The sequence below is a fragment of the Octodon degus genome, unplaced genomic scaffold (assembly GCF_000260255.1).
Source record: "Octodon degus isolate 3935 unplaced genomic scaffold, OctDeg1.0 scaffold00009, whole genome shotgun sequence".
NCBI lineage: Eukaryota > Metazoa > Chordata > Mammalia > Rodentia > Octodontidae > Octodon > Octodon degus.
The window spans coordinates 10,422,026-10,446,730 of NW_004524585.1; the positions used below are offsets into that span (position 1 = coordinate 10,422,026).

Sequence of the window (24,705 nt, forward strand, 5' to 3'; positions counted from 1 at the left end):
ACTCAAATTCCATTCCCGCTTCTGGCTTGCCAGAGAAGCTATGGCTCTTCCTTCTTCCTCAAAGTGGTGTCCTAACATGACAGACGCTTCTCATTGTTCCAGGGCCACCACGAACTCTAGAGGCACATGGTGTGCCTAACTGTAGAAGCTGTCAATTCTTAAGGTAACTTCTTGGCATCCATTTCTCTTTTAAATGTTCCCTTTGTCTTCATTTGATTGTCCATACCTTTTATAGTAATTCTTTTTTGTTGTTGTTATTATCATTTTATTTTTTTAGAAAAAAGCTGGATTATAAACACTTTCAGTGTCCGTGGTAAAACCTGTTTCCAGCTGCCCACCCACACGCCCCCTGGCCCCTGCCTTCCTCACTGCCCCACCCCTTCCTCTTTCCCTCACCTCAGATTCCCCACAGCAGCCTCCCGCCCCTGCATGCCAGCCTCTCCCCTGTAACACCTAGTAACATCATGTGAAAGGAGCCCAGGTAAATTATTCTAAGCTCCAAACGTTCATTTCTGGAAGGTATTTTAAAAGATGTTATCAGTCTTCCTTACAGCATCTCCACTCTCCCCACACTTGGCCTGCAAAATCCTTTTGTGTATTCGTCCATGTTATTTATTGAGTTCCTGTTCTCTGCCAACCTCTGTGCCTTTTGGAGCACAAAAAAGTCCCCTGAGAGCTTAGAGTCACTAAGTTTCACGAGGAGATGTAAAATCGCCCCTGGTAGTGGGGGCAGGACCAGCCAGCAGGCCTGGAGATTGGACCTCTGGCCCCTGCACCTGCTTGCAGGTGCTTTCATCCACTGAGCTCTTTGGCCAACTCCCTCCATAAATACTTGCTGAAGAAAATAAAACAGATTGCACGAGGCTTTCTACTGTGCGCACTGTGGAGAGGGGCAGGTTGGCAGATGGTGTTGGTGCAAGAGTAGGCACAGAAGGACATCTTGTGTCCTGACCTCTCCATGCGGAACCCAGACAGGGGACACACAGGAGACTGTCCTGGGAGAATCTGTACGAGCAGAGTCTCCCCCTTAGTCACAGTTGAGGATCCTCACCTGGGAAGTCAGCTGAAGGGTAGGGGTCCTTCACCTCATTGACGTTGGATTCAAACTCATCGATTTTCAGCTGTAGAAGGGAACATAAGGAAGACTTTGGTGAGGCATAAGCTCAGACAGCATAGCCAGGCCCCTGGGAGCAAAGACAGAGCCTGTGTGGGCCTGTGTGAGCCCCCTGCTCGGTTCCACAGCAAAGGGTTGAGCTCCCAGGCCAGGATCTCCCATCCCTCTGGGACCCAGTTTCTTGCCTCCTTGGCTCCATTTCCTTACTCTCTGAGAGTGTTGAACATAATGAGGCTGAAACAAGCAGGGCAGGGCCAGCCACGGCGAGAAGCCAGGCTTGGCCTCTTTATAGAACTGTGGTGTCAGGGAGAAGGTGAGGTGCTCTGGGGCAGGAAGCTGGGGCTCTGTGGAAGTCTGAGCCTCTCTCTCTCAGCCCAGGAATCCCTGGAGGAGGGGTATGCACTGGCTCTCTCTCCCACAGAACGGGATGCCCCAGGGTGGCACCTGGCCCCTCCCCGACCCCTTATCCCTGCCCCACCAGTTCCCCAAGGCATAGAATGGAGGGACCTTCAGAGCTCCTGCCTCTCATCTAGCCTGTAAAATACCCCATAAAGAATCTCACCTTGGCAGTGGTAGGGATGCCTTCCCCCTTGGGTTTCTGCTCTAGCTTCTTGGCCATTGTAGCCTTCTCTTCCTCAGACTTCTCTGGGAGACCCCTGAATTAGAAAACCAAGGAAACTCAAAATGGAAGCTGAATGAGAAGCTCTGAGGGTGTCTGCTCAGCCCGACAACACCCTCAGGAGGAGCCCATGCCCATGTGCAGGAAGGAGCACTGGCCCCCGAGTGAGAAGCAGTGGCTTGGGCAAGTCCTTCTCTGTGGGAAGAAAGAACAATGCACAGCCCATGCTTGAAGCTTTCTGCTCAGCCATGTTCAAAGTCTGTTGGTAGTGAAAGGGTAGAACCTGACTTTGTCCCCGGTTCCTACAGGAGTCACAGTGTAGAACCATATTTGACTCAAGACAGTTCCTATTCTGAAAGTGCTTGAACTCCAATGCTGGTTTCTGTCTTGCTTGCTCTTCCTATCTTTCCTTCTCAAGAGTGCAAATTCCTGCAGGTAGGACACTGGAGAAGCAGGCCTCTGTCCCAAGCCTAGCAAGGTGGTCCACCAAGGTGGTTCTCTGATGACAGGCAGCATTGGTACCTACAGTGACCACATTAGATATGCAGAACCTTGGCCTACCCCATCTGGTTTGCACCAGCTGAAACAGAATTTGTATTTTAACAAGGTCTCCACGGGGTCTGTTTGCAGATTGAGTTTGAGAAACACGGTCTGGAAGATCAGTCCTTCTATTCTTGGAGGAGAGTCCTAGGCTTCAGGTGACATGGCAGATCCCAGCTGGAGTGACTGGTGAAGGGCCTAAGCAGGATGCCAACCCCTGCCTCAGAGGGAGCACCCTGAGGCTCGGCAAGTGCTGTGACACAGTAGCACGGCTGGGAGGAGAAAGCCCAGTAGTCCTCAGCGTGTGGCCTGATCTAACCTCCCAGGCTCTGCCATCACATCTGAGGCCTGTCTAGAAGGCCAGCTCACTTCTCCCCACCTAAGGATTGCTTGTTGGCCGTCAGAGGCCTGGTGTTCTGGCGTTAGGGAGGACCAGCCTGGAGCTAGGGGGCCATAACCAGGACCCGGCACTCTAGCTCCCTCGGAGGATGCAGCACTCACCTGGACATCTTCCTACGTTTCCTCTCCTCAGCCTTGGCCTTCTGGGCAGAAGTCAGGCTCTCTGCCTCAGCCAGGTTATCCACAGCAATGGCCAGGAAGACGTTGAGCAGGATGTCTAGGAGAGTCCAGCTGAGGAAACTTGATTGCAGGTGGGGAGGAAGCCTCTGGAGCAGGAGTTGCTCCCTGCCTGTGTGCTGGCAGGGCCTATCCCTGGAGTGTCTCTTGCCAGAGCTAACCACAGGACAGTGTGGGCACTGGACATAGATTGGACTCCTTGGGGAAGCTCTGTATGCATGACTGGGCCTGAATCTGCTCCATCCCTGGAATCCAACCCGTTTCTGGCCAGAATCAATCCCAGCTCCCAGCCCCCACATCAGGCTACAGGGAGCACCAGTGAGGCACAGCAAGTAGACCTCCTGCTGGCACGCTTGAGCTCAGTGCAGATTCCCTCAGTTCCCTCCTGAGGTTTTGGATTCCACAGCGCAGGCATGGGGACCCCTAAGGCACCACCAGCATCTCTATGGCCCTGCCTGCCTTGCCCTCCGATCTGCTGTGCTTATCTCTGGCCTGTCCTGGCCCAACCTTCCTGATCCCAGTACTCAGAACGACCACCCCTGGCCACAGGTCCTGCTTTCTTCCTGTCTGCCCTTGAACCTTAGGACCAGGCTGCATACCATCTCCACTCTCTTCAGCTAAGCCCTGTGCCTCCTCCATTGCTCCAAGCTCACCAACCTGCAAGGGATTAATTCCCACCCTTGTGCCACCTTGTAGCAATGGCGCCTGTGATTCCCAGACTTTTCTGGTAGGAGGAGCCACCTATCACCATCCCTGCCTTTCTAAGTCCTCTCACTTGTAGCCTGGGCACTACCTCCAGCCAGAGGGCCCAGCTGTCTAGCACGTGGGTACCCTTGACCTCTCTTTTAAGCCCTTCTTCCCATTCCTCCTCAGTCCCTCTCTGCATTTGCCCCCAAGAGGATACAGTTACCACACACAAAAAGTATGATGAAATAAATGCACACAAGCACGCCTGGGTAGGTTGGCCCTCCATAGGCCATGATGCCATTGTACATCACAGAGGTCCAATCTTCTCCCGTCAGGACCTGAGGTGAAGAGGAAAGGAGGAGACAAGGGTGGGGATGCAGACATCGTGCCTGCATGGTCCAAAAGGCTTCTTGCGGCCCTATCCAGTCTCCCAGGCCTGTCCTCATTCCACAAGTGACTGCCTCCTGCTCTCTCTACTACCCCTCTTCCAATGATCTAAACCTTTCCAAGGTACTCGAGGGCCAAGGAGGTTGACCATGGTGTCACTATGCCCCCAGCTCTGTTCCTAATCCCTTGACTAAACTGGACTATACCCCCAAACTCCAGAGATAGTGTGAATGTCAGGTCCCTTGACAAGCATGACACCTGAGAAGCCTCCTAGGGTGAATGGAAGACAGAGAGTATGAAGCCATCCACAAGGACAGCTGACTGTCACCTACTGCCCCTCTGGCTGGTACCACAGGGTTCTGTGATCGATGAGATTTGGGCTATAGCGGAGAGGTGCATTTCTAGGCGCTACACAAGAAAGCTGCTTCAGGGGATATGTAGCTCTTAGGGATCTCACTGAGCCACAGCCAGCCTCCTTTGGGCAGCTTCCGGTGAATGGGTGGCAGAGGTGCCCCTGGTGCCTCCCAGCCTAGGAGAGGAGCAACCACTTTGCCTGGCTTTGCTCTCAGGGACACAAGCCAGGCACCTCTGCCCTCATGGCCCTTCCAACACCAGGCACACATCAACAGCCACCCTGCCTTCTGGGGGCCGCCACTCTGCGAAGCACCAGGACCACAATAAATCAGCTTAGGCACAACCCCCATGGAGAGCACAGGCAAGTGCATTCGAAAATAGCAAGCACAGGTGCTTAGGGTGTGGTCCCGGAGAAGGACACTGAACTGAACCAACAGATCAGAGAAAGCTTCCTGGAAGAAGGGATGCTGCCCTGGCCTTGAAGGACAAGCAGCAGGATCCAGCCAGCACCAAGACAAAGGAGTACCTGAGCAACTGGCCTACCTGGAAGACACTGATGAGGGCCTGCGGGAAGTTGTCAAAGTTGCTGCGCCGCACCTCCGTGTCCTCAAAGTCGTACCTGCCCCCAAAGAGCTGCATGCCCAGCAGGGCGAAGATGGTGATGAAGAGGAACAGCAGCAGCAGCAGGGAGGCGATGGAGCGGATGGAGTTAAGCAGGGAAGCTACCAGGTTGCTTAGTGATGTCCAGTACCTGAGGAAGAGGAGCGGTGAGACGGGCAGGAGGAGAACACAGAGGGCAAGGGCTGTGCGGGATGAGAGGGCCCAGGTGCATGCAGCACATGCACTCTCCTTCCCATCAGGCTCTTATGACCTCAGAAGGGCTGTGGATTCACTTCTGGCCCCTCAGTTTAGCTGGAAACTCCTTGAGACCAAGGGTTGGCCCTCCCTGTGCAGCTCTCTGCCTAGCCCAGAGGACCTCAGGGCTCGTCAAAATAATTGCCAACACTGCAGTCCCCTTACCTGTGGTTTTGGGTGCCTGGGACAAACTGTGGGAGCTACCAAATCCTGTGTATGCAGGCCCATGAGGTAATTTTAGAGCCAGAGGGCAAAGCCCATACTCACATACATGTTTTATGTATGTTGTGGTAACTCGTATATTTTATTATTAGATGTTGATAATCTCTTACGATGCCTAATTTATAAACCCCTATCATAGGGCTGGATGAGTGGGAAAAAGACTAGTGTGGACCAGGCTCGGCACCATGCACGGCTTTCGGGAGTCTCACGCATCCTGTACATAAGGGGAATTACTGCACAGGAGCTCCAGCCTTTCCCGCAGCTCTGAGACCCCACCTGTGTTCCTTCCTCTTCTCCTCCCTTCTTATTACCTGCCCTTTCTCTGCTGCTCTTCTTTCCCTCTCCTTCCCTCTCCCATAGCTGCCTTTGCTGTCCTTCCTTTCTCCTCCCTTGCCACCCCTTGCTATGTTCTGATACCCGAAGAAGTGAGAGAGAAACAGAAATGACTTCACAGGTTGGGAGTGACTTTCAGTGCTGGAGGGAAGAGGGGGAAGAGGTGCTGGGCCAGGGCTGGAGATGAAGGTGCAGGGATCCCAGACTGCAGGAAATAAGCGCCTGGCCTAGCGCCTAGCGGCTCCCTCGGCAGCCCAGAGCCCCGACCACCCGACCGGGCGCACTCTCACTTGGTGATCTTGAAGATCCGCAGCAGGCGGATGCAGCGCAGCACGGAGATGCCCAGGGGCGTCATGGCGCCCGACTCCACCAGCAGGATCTCCAGGATCCCGCTGCACACCACGAAGCAGTCGAAGCGGTTGAAGATGGACATGAAGTACTGGCGCAGGCCCAGCCCGTACATCTTTATCAGCATTTCGATGGTGAAGAGGACCAGCAGCACCCGGTTGGCGACATCTGTGGGTTGGCAGCACAGACTCAGCGCCAGGCCCCTGCCTTACCTCACCTCTGAGCCCCAGCTCCCCCAGGCATCATCCTTAAGTTAATAAAAAAAAAATCTTTAAAAGCCAATAAAACCTGGCGACGCGCTGGCCATTTAAAATACATTGAAAATAAATAAAATAAACTAATAAAGGTTGAGGCTGTAGCTTAATGGTAGAATCCCCTTGGGTCTCATTCATAGTATAACAAAAATTAATGATAATAATAATAATAACAATAAATGTTAAACATCTTTGCTCTTAAATACAAGAAATACAGGTGAGTTTCCTTCAATAGGCAAAAGTCGCCAGGTTTTTTTTTTTTTTTTTTTTTTTTTTTTTTTTTTATGCATTTAGTACAGGGTCTACAGGGCCTTCAGGATCTCACTATGTAGATCGGACTCATAGCGATTTTCCTGTTTTCAGCCTCCCAAGAGCTGGGATTACAGGCACGAGGAACCATGCCCAGTCTCAATTGCCATCTCAGCTCACCCAGGATTAGGGCTGACGTGGCAGGCCAGGGATGGAACCCCAGTCCCTACGCTTGCCTATGTAAGCAATTTAAGCTATCTGTATTTTTTATTTTGAGGCTGCATCTAGCTATGCTACCCAGGCTAGCCTTGAACTTGCCATCTTTCTGCCTCAGCCTCCCAAGTAGCTGGGATTACTGATATGTGCCACAATGCCCACCAAGAGTCTTGTCATTTTTTTTTGTAATTAACATAGTAATTAGTTTTAATGTCACCTAATAGAAACATAATGGCATTGTTACAAAGGGCGAAGCAACTGCATATAGATATAAACAGAAAATGTTCATAAAAATGTAAACTTGAACATATTTCCTTGAAGTAAATATGAAGATTGAAATTCAAGTTTCAATATGCAATATTTTTTATTTTTTTTAAAGAGTTATTTTTAATTCTTTTTTTTTTTTTCAGAACTGGGGATTGAACTCAGGCCCTTGCACTTGCTCGGCAAGCGCTTATTCTACTGGGCTATCTCCCTGGCCCCTTGCAATATTTTTTAAATATCATCTTTTCCATAGTATCATTTTTGTAATGACAAATCTATCTTCCAAATGGTCATGCCAGTTGAAATTTATATAAATAATAGATTAAGGTGAATTTTTCCATAAATTTTTTGGCTATGACTTTCAAAATTTTATTTTTATTTCCAATATAAATTTTAATCATATATTTGACTTTATAACTGGTTTTCTATAAAAAAAAATAGAATAGTGAAACTGCATATGTTGAATAAACCTGAGTCTATTTGTTGTATTAGGTGTCTATATAGTGACATGAATAAGCAACTCGAATTCCTAAATGTAACTAATACTTATTGATTATATTGTTAGCCAAAGAAATGTTCAGTATGTTTGACCTAAGCCAATATTCTACAGTGATTTTTAGCACATTTCTGCTTCAAACTCTTTCAGACTCTCACTATTTATTGTGTGAAAGTACACAAATCAATAACCAACTAAATTAGATCTTATATATAATATTAATGACTGTGTTAATACTCAAAGTTGTTTTCAACTGAGAAAAAGTAGTAGAAAATCTCATGCCTCATTTGTGTTCCATTTGAAGCAAAGGCAATAATCAAATCTTTTTAGCAAGAAAGTAAATTAACTTTGCATAATGAAATATAATCATTTTCTATATTTGCTATTTTTATTTTAAATTAAGGAAATGTGCAGTCGAATTCACAATAACTGTTCCCAAGGCACAACAAATTAATAATGTCAGTTTTTTGCTAATGTTGTATTAGAAAATTTGGGGAAGTCTTGTCATTTTTAACCTCAGGTAAACTCATTCTCCTAGTTTATTACACACCCTCCTCTCTTCGGAGAGAGAAGGGCTCTCCACTGTCCAAGCCGATCTGCCCCATGAAGCTTTGCCGTTATCCGTGATCCTTTTCTTTCTTATGTATTTCACTTCATGCTTTCAAATGGACCATAGCATGACCATGTAGGACACCCAGGTCTGGCCCATGCTGTCTGTCTCTCCTGTCCTAGCTTCTTCCTCCCTGTCATGGGGAACTTCCCAAAGAGTGGTCGGCTTTGCTCTCTGCCTGTCACACCACACTCTGCCCCACTCTTCTCTGAGAACCAGAAGAGCTGGTTCTCTGCCTCACTCTTTCAAGGGACTCATTGCTCCACGTTGCCAAACCCAATGGTTGTTTGATCCTTGCGTCTCTGCTGTCCCAGTAGCACTGGGCTCTGATGACCACTCTCTTGTTCTTTAACATACCCTCTCTCTTCCCTACCCTCCCTTCCTTTGGTTTCTGTGACACCACATCTTTTGGAATTTTCTCTGCTTTGCTTTCTTTTTTGAAACAAGGTCTCCCTCTGTAGTTCCAACTGGCCTTGAGCTTTGTAGCTTTGTTGCTTGGATTGGTCTTGAACTCAAAATGGCCTACCTGTCTCTGCCTCCCAAGTGCTGGGATTACAGGTGTGTGCCTGCACTCTGCTTTTCTAAGTCTCCTCTGCAAATGTATTTTTTAACTGATCACAGGACTTGTGCTACCTAGTTGAATACAAACTGTCCCCTCGTGAGTTGTGATACCTAAAACCCTAGCTTCAACATCATCTCTGCAACTGCAATGGCTCATAGATTTAATTCTTCTAGGGATCTGGGCCTCTCTGCCGAGCTCCAGACCCAGTTTTTCATTTGCTTCCTTGACATCTCCATTGGGCTGCCTCAGAGGCACCTCAAATTCATCAGGCCAATGGGTCCTGCCTGTCCTTCTTCACCCACCAAAGCCCTGGGTCCCTGACCACCTTCCCTATCTTAGCAAGTGGAACTACACTTTCACCTCCACTTGTCTTTAAGGGCAGCGCTCCCATCTTCCCCACACTGACTCACTGACGATGGATGACAAGTACACTCAAGACTCTCAAGGAGGCCAGTTACAATGAATGGGCAAGTGGCTGAGTGATGGATGCATGCATCTGATTGACACCTGTTTCCCATACCCTTCCCACAGAAAACAATCAATTCTTCCTTTTCTCTTCTTTCCCCTCCTTCTCTGTCTCCCTGCATTCCTCCCTTTCTTTCTTTCTTTCTTTCTTTCTTTCTTTCTTTCTTTCTTTCTTTCTTTCTTTCTTTCTTTCTTTCTTTCTCTTTTTCTTTCTTTCTTTCCTTTCTTTCTTTCCCTTCCTTCCTTCCTTCCTTCCTTCCTTCCTTCCTCTTTTTTTTCTTTCTCTTTTGTTAATGAAGATTTTATATTGAGACAGGGTTCCACTAAGTTTCCCAGACCGGGTTTCAAATTTGCCACTCTCCTGCCTCAGCTCCCAGACTGCTGGGATTACAGCTGTGTGCTGCCTCACCTGGCTGTTTTTTTCTTCTATTAATTTTAATCTTTTATCACTTTAAACAGGGTCTCTTTTACACTGTTTTATTATCTCAGGTTCCTTACTTCTCCTTAGTTGGACCCAGTAACTCTTCCTCAGGGTGCTTCTGTTCATTGATGGTTTGTAATTTGTTTAAAATCATAAGCTCATCATCAGGAAATGATTTCCCTTGCAGGGAACCTGTATGCCTTGGCTTGTGAAGCATCCTTAAAACTTATTTGTGTTGGCTTCTCTTGAGTACCCCCGGGGATCTCACTTGTTTGTAACTAGTTTTTTATGCTCCTATCTTTATTTATAGTCCTTGTATCATAAAAGATTACGTAGATTAAACTCTGTACCTATACAGGGTGCAGATTAGAGTTTAATGTTTCACTTGAGACTTTTTTTTATTCCTTCTAGGGTCTCTAGAGGAGGTAAACTTCCAAGCTCCTTAAGTGACCCAATGAACAGTAACATTTTCACTTCCCTTGCATGGGGCACCCTTTGCAGGGCCCTAGGTCCTGCCCCTGTACAGGCATTAAGCTCCTCACTGCCACCCTTGAGGGTTTAGATCTAGGTCTGAAACACCTGTGCTGGGTTATTTTGGCAGTGCAGCACACAAGCAGAAATAAAAAAGGAGGAGAAAGAGGAGGAAGAGGAGGAGGAGGAAGTAGAGGAGGGTAAGGAGGAGGAGGAAGTGGAGGAGGATAAAGAGGAGGAGCCTTTATTAACTCTGAAGATACCGAAAGGATCAACAGCAGGGAGATGGGGGATCCTCTGACCTGAGACAAAGGAAGGCCGAGACCTTATGGGCTTTTGCTAGGGGTGGCTTGAGGGGCAGGTTCAGTGACACAGAAGGAGCTGATTGGGGTCTCTCCTGTGTGCGTGGGGAAAGGTATCTAGGACTGGGCTGGGGAAGAAGGTGGAAGTGGCCATTAGGAAGACAAGCTGTTGATTTTGGGCTTCAGCCATGTTAGATGACCACCATAATTTAGCAATTTATACTAGAGCCAGAACCTATCAACCTGAATGTCAGCTCATGAGCTCACTGCCCTGCCCTGGATACTGCTTGCTTTCTGCCTCCCAGAGGCTTTCTTCTTATTCCTTGCTGTTGCTGTTATAATGGATGTAGCATTGTTAGGCCTTGGTAGTGGGCAGAGTACTTAGTTTGTCTGCTATGTTGTTAGAATTGGCCCTCTTTTACCTTACTTTTTGTCATAGCCCAGAACTCTGTCACAGAACATAACATGATCTGCAGCACAGGGGAGGCCAGGCAGCTTGCTTTGGCTCAGAGCCCCCAGTCTGATCACATTCTATTCCTGTTCGTAACTTTACCCCAGCTTCCCTTTGCCCAAAGGTTAAACTCCTAACAACATACGACAGCACGGAAGGCCCCTATGAGCAAACGCATCTCTTGCTGTTCTCTCAGGTCATACAAAGCTCTGGGACTTCCCACATTTACTGCTTCACGGACTGTGTCACATCTCCGCACACACTGTTCCTTCCACAGGAATCTCTGCTAACCTGTGACCACCTTTGCTTGCTTATCTTCCAGATCTTGGGGCTCCAACATCTCTTTGTGACTCTCCTTTGGCTGCCTCCTCTCTATTGTTGTCCTCCTCAGATAGGCTTGAAATGATTAATATCTGTCTTCCCTTTTGGTGAGGTATATTCCTTCAAGTGAAAAGTCACACCTGCTCCCACTATATCCTGAGTTCTCTTGCTATGTCTAAACCACAGTATCCAGTCAACAAATCGTTGATGAAAGAGTGCTGTTTCTGTAGTAGGATTTGAACTTGAGTGCTTGGCATTCTAAACTACTGGTAATCCTATGTGCAATGTCTCTAACTAAAATAATTTGCCCTTAGGGCTGAGGAGATGGCTCAGTAGAATAAGCACTTGCCTGGCAAGCACAAGAGCCTGAGTTCAATACTCAGTTCTGCCAAAAAAATAAAATAAAATCAAGTAATTTGCCCAGACACCTTGGCAAGCACCTGGTAATTGTCCCAAAGTATTGTCACTGCCTCTGGCGAGTAACAACATCAAGGGAAGTAAAGTTGGGTTGCCATTTGCCTTGTGAGGTCTCTATTTTCCTACTGTCAAAACCATATAATCCAGCACCAATAGTCGATAGTTTCTAGAAAACAGTGTCAAAATCAGATTCACCTCTGCTGCAAACCTTGTGGCTCCCTTGGCGGTTTTGGCATTGAGCCCAAGGCACCCTCTTCCTGTCTTTCCCTCTGACTCACCTTGCAAATGGGTCAACCAGAGCGGCTGGTTGTGGTGCTCCGAGGCGATGGACAGGGTGTTGAGGGCAACGATCAGGATCACCAGCCAGTAGAAGACCTTGGATTTCACTATGTCGTGACATTTCCAGCGAAAGACACGGTTCCACTGCCTCCAGTGCCGGCTGAGCGGGGAGACAGGGAGAGGAAGACCAAGCGATGCTGCGCTCGATCTACCAGTCTGCAGCGCCTCTCGCCCCGCTCCAGCTATGCGCCTCTGGTCACCCACACTGCCCAACCACATGGGCAAAGCTAAGGGCAACAGCGTGAGCCTGGCTCATTTGCTAGTTTCTCATCTTTCAAATGAGGACGGTAATGATCCAACCTCCAAAGTGATTAAATGAGATAACGTAAGCAAAACCCTTAGCACAAGCTGGAAAGAACACTGTAGACATTTTGATTTCAGCGAAAACAGTGCTGAAACATACATGCTGCCCATTATAAAGAAATCTTAAATAGATGAATAATGTCTGGAGAAGGCACCGGGGGAGGTACACGAGAAAGGTGCTTTCATAGCTAGTAGAGCCTTTTAGGTGTGAGCAATCTGGCAGCACCTGCCGAAGTTTAACATCTACCCGCTCTCCTTTGATCCAGCAATTCCATTTTTGTAGCTCCATTTGGCTAAAGTGGTCAGACGTCTACACAGCTATTCCTGCAGCACTGTATGCTTTGCCCAAAGCAGGAAAGATGAAGCGCATGCTGATGTATGTGTACTGTGGAACAGTCCATATTCAAAGGTATACTTAAAGGACATGCATGTTTACACCAAGTATATGTATATATAGATGCAAAAAATATCCTCAGTAGAGAATTTTAAGAAAAATATAGGTATGAGATAATACACATCATGCACATTTATTCAACAGATATTTGTCAACCCTTCCTATGAGTTGGGCACTGTTTGAATCCCCTTCGGGACTGTAGTTAACACACATAACCCCGTGATGTAAACAAAAACAAATATCTGATCTGTGTGTGTGTGTGTGTGTGTGTGTGTGTGTGTGTAAGAGGGATGAAAGCACAGAAAAGATCTTAGAACGATGAGTGTGTAACTGTTACTATGGTTACCCCTCTTTGAAGGGCGCTAAGGACTTTCCTCTCTTCTTTGATGTGTTTCTCTACTGTTTGATCTTTTGAAGGCCGTAATTATGCATGAATTTGTAAAAGAACACAGCCTACCAACCAAACAAACCCTCCTCTTAAGACAAAGACAAGACAATGCACAGTGGCCCCTTGTCTCCTGACTCCTGCCCAGGGCTACTGCCTTTTTGGAAAATCCCAGGCTGCCATGCAGCACACATACTCCTTCCTCCCACATGAGTCGCCTCCCCCAGCCCCTACCCTTGCTGGGTGCCCCTAAGGGTTTCCACTTGCTTCCTTGTGAGGCGTATAAATAGGTCACCTGCTCAGGGCCCTCTGTAACTGCTCATTCTCAGATGTCTAGCCCTGCAGAGTCCTCAGAGAAAGGGCTGACCCTACTTCTCCAGAAAGGCCTTTTTTCTAAGAGCTTCGAAATCAGCTTGAGGGGAAGGTGCTGGATTCCAGGCCCGCTTGTCAGTGGGATGGGCAGATACTCACATGAACTGGATGATTTTGTTCAAGCCCTCTATTTCATACAGGCTCTCTGTGTCAGACCCTGCTTCATCCAAAGACAGCTTCCCTGGGGACAGGACAAATGTATATAGTCAGCCAGCTTTGGCTTAGTCCCCCCTGGAAAGGACATCAGTGACAGTGGTCCCTAAGTGGACCTAGATCCTTCTGTTCTTTCCTCAGACCCAGATTCCCAAGACCTGATAAGCCCATATCTGCAGGGATGAGCCACTGTGGGTCTGCCCCACAGCACTCTGGGAAGAGCTTGGCACAGCTGGATTCTAACATCTGGAGATGTAAGGTTTTAGGCAAGCCATCATCCTCTAACAGCAAATGTTATACCTGCTTAAAGGGCTGCCAGGCTTTGGGGAAGGCTAAATGGGATTTTGCTCTCCATGGAGCTGAATGCAAGGTGCAGCTCAACAGTGGGGAGAGGGCTGCTGACCATGGCCTCAGGCCCAAACCTTCTCTCAGGTCCTCCACATCCATGACTTCGCCCTGTGTGATCCAGCTCATGTAGCCCCGGAGGTCTTCCTCCAGCTGCTGTTTCTCCCGGAGCTTCTGGAAGGTTCCCCTGGACTTGGCCTTTTCTCGCTCCTTGGTGAATTCCCTGGAACGGAATGGGGAGACCAGAAAGAAAGAGGAAAGAAGGGATAAGGAGAACTGAGCTTCCTGGGGACAAAAAGGGACACATTTTGTGGTTTGATGTGCCTCCACCTAGCCCAGGGTGTCCTCTGGGGTCCAGGTGCCCCTCAAGACAGCTGAAGGGTAGCTGTTCTCACTCCCCCTCACCCATGTCCACCCTCAACACACACTGGAGACTTCTCTGGCCCTCGGATTCCTTTCTCTTCATCCATTTTCTTTTCTCCTACTTAAATTAGGGTTATTTTGGGTACTGGGGATCAATGACAAGATAGTGCCTTGCCCTGTTGGGGATGGATCCTCAAACCACCTGACCTTTATTTATTTTTGCACTACCAGGGATCACACTCATACGCGTTTGCCAGGCAGGCATTGATGATGCTGAGCTAGCTCTCCGGCTTGCACGTGACCTTTTAAACCACCTTAGAAATCATTTCCACTTGCAGTCCTAAGTCCTGGAGAAAGTTTCAGGTCTAGGAGCCTAGCAGCAGCATCAAGAAAAGGCCTTGGGCCAGCAGGGCACCTTCAGGCCAGCAGAGGGCAGCCGTGGGCTGGTCATGGGCTCTGAGATGGCCCCAGAGGCAGGAGGGTCTACTCCAAAGGCAGTCACCTTGTCCTAGCAGCCATTGCTAGTATCACTGTGTTTTGTCACCTGTGTTCCTTGATAAAGGAAATGCTAAATTTCCATTGAGAGTATAGGAAATAAAGGTAAGTGTCCCCTAACCAACTTAACACACCCTGAATTCTCTCCAGACTGCCTCAGGGGAAGCTTCTGGGACCAGGAAGGGAGGGGATGTTCACAGCTATCTCTGCTTCAGGCTTGGGTGGGAATGTGGAGAACTGCACTCATCAGTCAGCCCTGCTACTGCCTAGTGCTTCTTGTGTTGCAGCCTGTCCTAAGGACTCTGTGTTTCTTAATTTTTAATCCCCAAAGCAACCCTGTGAAATTATTCCTACTCAACAGATACAGAAACTGGGTTACCGGGGCCAGGGAGATGGCTCAGTGGAATAAGTGCTTGGCTGGCAAGTGCAAGGGCCTGAGTTCAATCCCTGGTTCCGGAAAAAAAAAAAAAAAGAGGAAGCCCCAATTTTGGGGGCCTGGGCCTAGCTCAGTCCTTTAAGTGGCTGCTTCCACAAAGCTGTCAACCTTAGGTGGCTGGAGTTCGAATCTCACAACTCTCTCGCTGGCCAAACGTGCCCTGAAGGCATGCGAGGAACAAAAAAAAATCCTTATTCCATTTTGTTGGGATAGATATATAGTTGCATTCTCTTAATGAATAGAATGATTTGTTCTAATAGTGTTTGTAAATAGGATCACAAGTCCGCATCTTGTACAGCAATTAACCACTAAGAATATATGCAGTGTATTATTTGTTGAAACTGTACTTCCGATTTGATTTGAAACTGTCTCATTGCTATCTGTTTATCAATAAAACTTTGAAAAAAAAAAAAGAAAGAAAGAAACTGGGTTACCAAGAGGTTAAGAAATCAGACAAAGGGCTGGTCAAATAGCTCAGTGGATTAAAGTGCTTGCCAGCAGGAGCAGGGGCTGGGATTTCAATTCCTGGGCCTGCCATGCCAGCCCTGACCCGGGGATGCGCTGAGATGGCAATTGAGACTGGGCGTGGTGGCGTACACCTGTAATCCCAGCTCTTGGGAGGCTGTACACAGGCGGATCACTATGAGTCTGATCTAGTAGTGAGACACTGAACACCCTGTAGACCTTTACTTAAAATACAAAAAAAGAAAAGAAAGAAAGAAAGAAAGAAAAGAAAAGAAAAAGAAAGATAAAGAAGAAAAAAATCAGGGGCTGGTGAGATGGCTCAGTGGTCTAAAGCACCTACTTAGAACAAGCTTAGCAAAGCCCAGGGACCTTTGGTAAGGTTCAATCCCCCAGCACCACATGCCAGCCAGCCCGCCCCCTGGTGGGCTGAGCTGGCCACACACACACACACACACACACACACACACACACACACATAAGTAAAAAAAAAAATTTAAAAAAAAAAAAAAGAAGAAGAAAATCAGACAAAGCAAGCAGTAGCATGGAGATTTAAGTAGGCAGCTCAGCCAGAGACTGTGCAGGGAACATCAGCTTAGGAACACTTGGGGACAGGAGGCTGGGATCACCAGGCTTTACTCAGGACAAAAGGAAGAATGGAAAAAAGCTTGAAGGAAGAAGGGAGGAAGAGATTAAAACCTGAATTGTCTTGCTTGCACCTCTACCATTTGTTTGCTAATGCAGAAGAGGTGCTCCTGGCCCAGTGGGGCTAACTGGAGCCTAGGGAAGAGCAGAGGGCCTAACCCACACCCATCCGCCCCACCCAGCTCCTCCCTCCTGTTCCCCTCTTCCTCCTTCTCCCTGCAGCTGCCTCTGAACTTCCTTACCCACTCAGGATGCCCAGCACCAGGTTGAGAATGAAGAAGGATCCCAGCAGAATGAGGGTGACAAAATAGATCCAGGGCCACTCGTTCCCGATAGCATCGTTGACCTGGTCCAGGCAAACGTGTGAGCTCTGTCCTCTGACCAAAGGCCCAGTTCCTCCCCAACTCTGTTCACTCAGACTCCAACCAACCTTGGGGAGTAGGAGAGAGGCCATCGGGGCAGCAGGGAGACCTTTGCTAGCCTGGGGACCCAAATCTGGGCTTGAAAGACCTCTGAAGACCCGAAGGCCACCTGGCTTGGCCTGGACTAAACCACTTTCCCTCCAATCAAAGGCATCTCCCATTTGCCTCCTGGACTAGACTCGGCACGGAGAACACTTCTCCAGTTTGTTTCTTTACAGACAAGATTTTCCAAAATGAATACCTCTGTGACTCTAGTCAAGCTGCCTAATGTGTCTGAGCATCATCCCACCTGTCTAATGTGGATAATGATATGTGCTCTCTCCTCACAGGCTTGTAGCAGAGGTGAAATAACATGTGTGACACTCCACTGACATGTTTAATAATTTGCTTCTCTAAAGCGAGCTATAAGAAATATTCACCTGAAGCCTTTGTATTTGCAAAGCTTTTGACAGCTTTACAACACCCCCCCCCCCGCCCCAGGCAGTGCCACGTTGTGATTAAGAGTTCTGGGTTGAAGCCAGCTAGATCAATCCTTGGCTGTATTTGTCATTAAGTTGAAAGTTATTTAACCTTCCCAGCTTCACTTTCCTTATCTGGAAAATGGGAGCAATGCCATCTATTATTGGAGAATTAAGTAAGCAATACAACCTAGCTCTTAATAAACACCAAATAAATAATACACTTGAAGAAGAAAACTCTCCTAAAGCATTGAGCATGCGCCAAGCACTGTTGGGTCTCAGTGAATCTGCCCACTACCTCTACAACATGGGAAGTATTACTATCCTTATGTGGTAGATGAGGAGACTGATTCAATGAGAGGGATTCATTCATCCCTCAAGTGTCTGAGTTGCAGGTCATCAGAGTCACACACATGCTTAGCGACAAGTTAGAGGTTGAGAATGGACCCATGGGTTCCTGGTTGCCCATCCTCATCCCTCATCTTGGGTCCTGCACTGACAGGTTGTACCATGGGGATGACCCCAAATGTTGCTGAGATAACACTCAGGCCATGCTCCACATCTGTGCCAGGGCACTCCAGCCCCTCCAGCCCCTGCCCACTCTGCAGCAAGCCTGTTGGGGAGGGAATGGTCCTGCAGGTCCAGGCCTGACCCACCCAGTAAAGGACATCAGTCCAGCTCTCCATGGTGATGCACTGGTACACAGTGAGCATGGAGAAGCCGAAGTTGTCGAAGTGGGTGATGCCATGGTTGGGCCCCGGCCAGCCACCCCTGCACTCGCTGCCATTGATGGTACATGGGCGCCCTGAGCCTGTCCTGGCACAGGGTGACGGCTTCTCATTTTCCACTGTGGCCACAATATCTGCAGACAGAAGGTGGAGCTAGTGTCAGACCATGTGTGCAGACGGACAAGGTGGGAAGAATAGATGCAGCAACTTAACACAATGGAGCAAAAGGTGTAGACACACTCTGGTGAAAATGCGAGGGGCTGCTTCCCTTGGGGCAAGCAGTGTTAGAGGCTGAAGGAACCTGGGGCCTAGAGCAGCAGTGAGCGGATGGCTAGGGTAGCAGTAACTATGTCTTAGGCCCCAGGGCCTCTCTGAATGGCCACCTTCTAGGGTTATTTGTCCTACTAACTGTTCCCTATGCTTTTTTTTTTTTTTTTTTTTTGCGGAACTGGGCATTGAACTCAGGCCTTTGTGCTTGCCAGGCAAGTGCTTATTCTTCTGAGCCATCTCCCTGGCCCCAAGTGTTCCCTGTGAACCTGGAGTGATGGAAGAGTAGCCTTTGGGCTCACTGAGCTTTTAGAGAGGGCAGCAGCCAAGCTGGAGGACAGGGAGGTCTGTCTGGGGCTGAAATGCAGGTGCTCAAAGGGCACAGCATGGGGCCATGGTGTGCAAGACATGTCATCTGTGGAGCAGGGTCTGCACTGCGGAAGCTGCCCACAGGCCTTGACCCAGAAGTCACTTTGGTCTCCTGGATGGTGCTTTTATTGTCTCCAAAATTCTACAGCTTCAGAGACATCTGAATCCCCTTTTATCTTAGGACATTTACCATCTCCCTTTGAGATAGGTAACTCACCAGAAATGGGGTGCCCTACCTTCCTCGTGTTTACACGTGGACTCAGTGTTCTACAGATGGGGATGGGGGGACATTTATCATGACTGCCAGCCCGGAGAAGTCAGTAGCCCCACTCTGAGAAGAGTTTTTCAGTGCTGCAACCTAGGATTTTCCCAGGCCCTCTTGAGAACACTGGTGAGACCTCCAAAATTGGATGGAAGCTTGAGAAAAAAGATCCCTTCCTGTTTGCCTGACAGAGCCAGTTATGGGATGCAAACTGCTACAGTGATGGGAAGAGGCTGAAATGCAAGGTTAGGAAGCCACCAAAGCTTTATCAGTTTTTCATCTTTAAATTGGTCTGACGCTCCCACTGACTGTGGGCACGAAGAGGCCAGCAGCAACTCAGGAGGTTGAGGTGGGTGACCTGGCAGGTCGGGTCCCTTTGGTGCAAGCCTGTCCTTGAGGACAGTACTTCTTTCTTGTTCCACATTCAGTTCTCTGTAGACCTCAGCGTGAACCACACTCAGGGTGAGAGGGGCAGAGGTCAGGTCGAGTCCTAGCACCCTGCTGTCCATGGGGAGCAGGGAGACACAGAGCAGGTATGGAGATCCTCGGAGGGCTCCACCCTCTCAGATCTATCTTCATAACAACATTAAGAAGTTTTCTCTGGCTGGGGAGATGGCTCAGTAGAATAAGCACTTCCCCGGCGAGTGCAAAGGTCTGAGTTCAATCCCCGGTTCCGCCAAAAAAAAAAAAAAAAAAAAAAAAAAAAGTTTTCTCAGCCTCTCAGAGAGTAAGGAGCAGCATCATACATCCCTCTGATGCTGAGCAGACTGCACACAAAAGCAGACATGTGGTCCCATGGACGTTATGAAGCCAAAGGTTGCAAAGGGTGTGAAACACTACCAGTCTTCTCACTAAGTACTCTGGGTCTTACGAGCTATAGCATTTCTTTTTCTCATAAAAACACATTATTCATGGTTCTCATGTCATGGGTTTATTTTTTTTTTTCCTTAAAAATGTATTAATAAGGGGCTGGTGAGATGGCTCAGTGGTCTAAAGCACCTACTTAGAACAAGCTAAGCTAAGCAAACCACAGGGACCGCGGTTCAATCCCCAGCACCACATGCCAGCCAGCCCCGCCCCCTGATGGGCTGAGCTGGCCACACACAAAATAAACAAATAAATAAAATTAAAAAAAAATGTATTAATAAGCCAGAGGGGGGTAACACAAGTCTGTAATTTCATCTCCTCAAAAGGCAGGAGGATCACAGGTATGAGGCCATCCTAGGCAACTTAGAGAGACCCTATCTCAAATTTGTATTTTTTAAAAAGGGCTAGGGATATAGCTCAGTGGTAAAGTTTTGCCTAGCATGTGTAAGACCCTGGAAGCCTGGTAATCCTTGATAATGGAAAAATAAATAAAAATAAGATGACATCATATTTGTCTCACTTTTCCTTTCCAATACAGTGAATACTAATAAATCAAACATAAATATACTAAAGCTTTCTGGGGTCCTCAGTATTTTGTAAACAAAGAGATCCTGGAGCCAAAATTTTGAGGTTCAGAGTTTCCCTGGACTCTACCTGGGCTCTGTGTAGGTTGCTTCCGTCAACCTGACAACCTCTTGGCTCTAAGCTGTAGCTAAAGGGAAAATAGGAAAAGAAATTCAGGCTTCTCCCAAGCCTGCCTGTCCACCCACAGGTGTCCAAGAAAGCTTGGAAGACACCACACCCTAGGGGGTGCCAGGGAAGGGGTTGTAGGGTGAGTGGTGGGTGCTTCAGCACAAGCTGTGGCCTCGTCCCTACTCCTTGATCACAGACTCTGGAAAAAAACTGTTCTTGTGCAACAACTCTGTGTCCTGAGAAACCCATTTGCACACTCAACAGGAGGCCTTGACTGGCCCCTGAGTTTCCTCACCAGCTGGTCCCCCATGCTGGGTTGTCCTTGGCCCCCCTTATGTCCCAGGCTCACCCGTCCCAATGAAATAGCAGGTCTTGTGCATCTTGCCCTTGAAGAGCTCCAACCCGATGATGGCATAGATGATGACCATGAAGAGGACGAGCAAGGCGATGTGGAACAGCGGGAGCATGGCCTTGAAGATGGAGTTGAGGACCACCTGCAGGCCTGCCACAGAGGGCAGGGACAGGGAAAGAGGAGTCAGCTTCCCTCTCTATCTTGTGACCCACTTGCTCTCTGAGTCATGGGAAGTTTCTGGGAACAAGGGAACAGGCTGTGGCAAAAGCAAGGAGTCTACAGAGGAACCACCACCCACTGGGCACTCCCGACACCAGCCGGAGGGGTCTGAGCACGCGGAAGGCTCTCAGGGCCTTGACGTCCAAGCCAGCTCCCTTGTTGCTCATGGGGGCCGTGTTGGTCTGGATGACGTTAACCTGTTCCAGAATCGCAGTGAAGACCCTGGAGAGGAGAAGATGGAGAGAAGAGGACACAGGCATCGGTGAGGCTGCTGTGTAAGGGGACCCCTGTGAGGTGGCAGGTGGCAAATACAGTTCACTATCTGCTAACTCTGATGATTTGGTTTTGTTTGTCTGGAGAATTTTGTTTAAAATTTTGTTTTGAGGCCAAATTCAGATTGTATGAAAACTGAACTGTGAACCACTTGTGACTGCTATGTGGGATGCTGAAGGTGGGTTGTGGCACATGTGCACAGGGACGGCTCTGCGCCTGGGACTGAGGACATCTGTGGTGAATGCAAGGGCCCTGGCTAGCTGCACACTCAGCAGAGCCCGGAGAAGATGGCCCAGAGCAGCTCTTCCCTGGGCCTCTCTTCTGCTGACCCCGTCCCTCATCCTTTCCCTGTCTTCCTCCTCTCTTGAGTCACTCAGAATTCTGCTGCCCTCTGACATTCTCCTGAAGTCTCTCTCTGAGTCCTCCTGACATTGGGGCCCTCTGGGACACACTGTGTAGCATTGTTCTCTGAGTCTATTCTGCACAGTTTATCTTGGCTTCCAACCAGGGCAGCTCACTAGGACAGAGGCTGAGTCACAGAATTCTTCTGTGTTCCTCCCTGTACTGAGAGCAGCCCTGGGTAATCAATCAGCAGGTATCTAACATAACCATTACTTCACTGCAGGGCACCATAGTGGTGAAGAGTACGGCCCTCGAGCCAAGACTGCCTTGATTAGAAACCAGGTGGCTAGCTCTGTGACCCTGGGAAGATCGTTTGACTTCTCTGTTCCTGAGTTTCCTTATCCATAAAATGAGGAAGCAGGAAGGCTTTTGGGAGAATGAGGTGAGATGTTACACATAAAGCACAAGGTAAATGCTCCACGGGCACTGCTGAAGGGTATGTCACAGGCTAAACGAAAGTCATATGTTAGCATTCTAACCTCCAGTACCTCTGAGTGTACTGTCTTTAGGGATTAGGCCTTTAAAGAAGTGTTAAGTTAAGGAAGATATCAGGGCAGGCCCTAACCCAAGTTGATGGTGTCCTTAGAAGAGGAAACTTGGGCACACACAGACATATCAGGAGTGCGTGTGTGTGCATAGAAAGGTGGAGTAGGGATGCAGGGAGAAGTGGGCCATCTATAGGCCAAGGAGAGGCATCAGGGGAAACCAAAGCTTCTCATACCTTGACCTTGGCCTTCCAGCCTCCTGGACCATGAGACAATAAATCTGCACTGTTTAAGCCTGTAGTGAATGGAACCTTGTTATGGCAGCCAGGGACATTAATAAGGCGGCTAAATGCCTGCTTTTGTGAAGCCAAATGACTGGTACACAAGACAGGTGTGTGGAGTAAGTGACTTGAGGACAAGGTTTGAGAAAAGGGAGCCCCAGGAACTGTGGCCACTAGAACCTACATCATCTCCACACATTGAAGCAAAGAGGATGAAGGCACGGACAGCACCTTTCTGGGGAAGGGTGTGGGCTCTCTGGCAAGTGCTGCGAAGCAGTGTTTCCTTTCCCACCCACAGTGTTGGCACTCAGGGAGGCCTCTAATGGAAGCTGAACTCTAAGGGAGGCTGCTCCCTGCCATGGCTAGCACAACCCTGGGGTGCCCTGTCGCCCTGGTAGGCACCCTGGATGCCCCTGGGTGCATTAGACTCCAGCCCCCACCCCTGCCAAACCTCACCCCAGGAAGACAATGATGAAGTCCAGCACATTCCAGCCACTGCGCAGGTAGGCGTCTTGGTGGAATAGAAAGCCATAGGCAATGATCTTCATGGCCGCTTCAATGGAAAAGACGACGAGGAAGAAATACTCCAGTTTTTCCTGTGGGAGCCAACGTGGTCACACACCTTTTCCCTGTGCATGCCCAGTGACCCCTGGCCCCATCTTGCGCTCCCTCCAGCCATGCTGGGTTCTTCTTTTCCTCAGCACATCTGAGGCAGGTGTGCTGTCCCTTGTGCTGTTCTCTCGGCCAGGGCCCCTCCTCCCAGCACCCCACTACCACACCATGCATTCTCAGTTGCCGGCTCCTTTACTTCCAACTGGTTTTTACTCAGAAGTCATCCCCTGCCTTGGGCATGCCTATGAATCCCAGCTACTTGGGAGGCTGAGACAGAAGGATCACACGCTTGATGCCAGCCCAAGCACTGTAGTGAGGCCCTGAATAAAATAAAAATAAAAAGTTCAGTTCTTCTTGGGTTCAGTCTCTAGTACCAAAAAGTAAAATTGAGCCCCCAACAATGCCTTGTGTTTTCCTTCCCAGCCTTACTCTGTCTTCTTAGGACTCATCCCTTGCTAAAATACTGAGGGGTCTTACTAAGTGGCTGGAGCTGGCCTCACACTCACAGTCTTCCACCTCAGCCTTCTGAGTAGCTGGGGTTGCAGGTGTGTGCCACTGTGCCCATCTCATATAAATGTTCTTATCGTGTTCCTTATCTCTCTTTATATTGGACTATAAACTCTATAAAGTGGGGGGAGGGGTTTTGTCCTTTTGGTATTTTACTCCTTTACTCCCAGGGCCTAGGATTGGATGAATAAATTAATGATCTGGGTGGCCTCCAGGATGAAGCGCCACCAACACTTGGGTTTGGGCATCTTTCTTCTCCCACCGTCTAGCGGACTCAGAACACCAGATGACCATCCTTGCTGGCCAGGAACTTGCCTTTTCATTCATATTCCTTCCCTGATCACACCACCCAACCCACACTAGCTGCCTGCAGGCAGCAACTGTGAGGCAAGGTGCTCTGAATGCGGGGCACACTGAGCTTGTCAATCAGGGAGTCTCCTCAGGGAAGAGGTTGAGCTCCCAGAAGCCCTTGCTGCAGCCTGCTCCCCAGGGTCACACTGTCCTTGGGCAGATCACCTTCCCCTCTTCTGGGCCCAGGCAAGAGCTATTTCTGACTGGGAAAGCAGGACCCTTCTGTCAGGACTCCAGGCTGAAACTGTTCACCTAGCAGCCATGTGAACCCTGGCCGGGCGGCTCCCAACAGTTCTGTTTCCCAGTCTCCCAAGCACTGCAGCAGGCATCAATCAGCCTGCAGCCCTGCATGGCTCCAGGTGTGGCTGGTGGCTGGTGTCCTATGGAGTTGTGCAAAAAAAAAAGGTCTCTGCCCTGCAGTCCAGCCCCTCATTATCATTAATCACCAACACCCACTCAGCAAAAGCACCTTGGAGACCAGGGAATCTCCCCCCTGTGGACTACAGCAACCTCACACCTCAGTTCACAGCTCCTTTGCTGGCAAAGTCAGAACAGAGAACTGGGCACTCCAGGAATGATCTGGAAAGTAATTTTTTTAATTCTTGCAGACATAGATGTAGGAGGCAAAAGGAAGTAATCTCCAAATGGCTCATTAATACGGATGTGGCTCTGTCAATCTCCAATAGTTATTCAGAGAATTTTCCTGAGAGCATGCATTTTCTTCTTGTGGAAGGGGAAAGTGAGGCATTATATCTACTAGGCCTGATCTCCTTACACTCAGCCCTCATGCCTTCTCCTAACGTGTGATCGCAGCACTTGCTCCTTCTTTCAGAAGTGTTGCATGATGATTGAAATGCAAAGCCATGGTCTTCTTCTAAGGGGATTTTTTAAATAGGGACTTTGCTTAGCATCTGGTAGGGACTATGGGGCA

At 48.7% G+C, this 24,705-nt stretch overlaps 1 protein-coding gene across 1 annotated transcript in view; it reads right to left on the bottom strand.

Moving 5' to 3' along the window:
• Cacna1s (calcium voltage-gated channel subunit alpha1 S) overlaps window positions 1–24,705 on the bottom strand; it is a 73,904-nt gene that overhangs the window by 27,272 nt on the left and 21,927 nt on the right. Inside the window, exons 3-16 of the mRNA XM_004625329.3 lie at window positions 22,761–22,900; window positions 20,943–21,085; window positions 20,642–20,794; window positions 17,763–17,968; window positions 16,469–16,572; window positions 13,903–14,048; window positions 13,427–13,508; window positions 11,813–11,973; window positions 5,978–6,203; window positions 4,821–5,028; window positions 3,754–3,874; window positions 2,775–2,889; window positions 1,677–1,770; window positions 1,052–1,121 (exon numbers count right to left, since the gene is read on the bottom strand). Of these exons, the coding sequence (XP_004625386.1) occupies window positions 1,052–1,121; window positions 1,677–1,770; window positions 2,775–2,889; window positions 3,754–3,874; window positions 4,821–5,028; window positions 5,978–6,203; window positions 11,813–11,973; window positions 13,427–13,508; window positions 13,903–14,048; window positions 16,469–16,572; window positions 17,763–17,968; window positions 20,642–20,794; window positions 20,943–21,085; window positions 22,761–22,900 (1,969 nt within the window). The remainder of the gene's footprint in view (window positions 1–1,051; window positions 1,122–1,676; window positions 1,771–2,774; window positions 2,890–3,753; window positions 3,875–4,820; window positions 5,029–5,977; window positions 6,204–11,812; window positions 11,974–13,426; window positions 13,509–13,902; window positions 14,049–16,468; window positions 16,573–17,762; window positions 17,969–20,641; window positions 20,795–20,942; window positions 21,086–22,760; window positions 22,901–24,705) is intronic.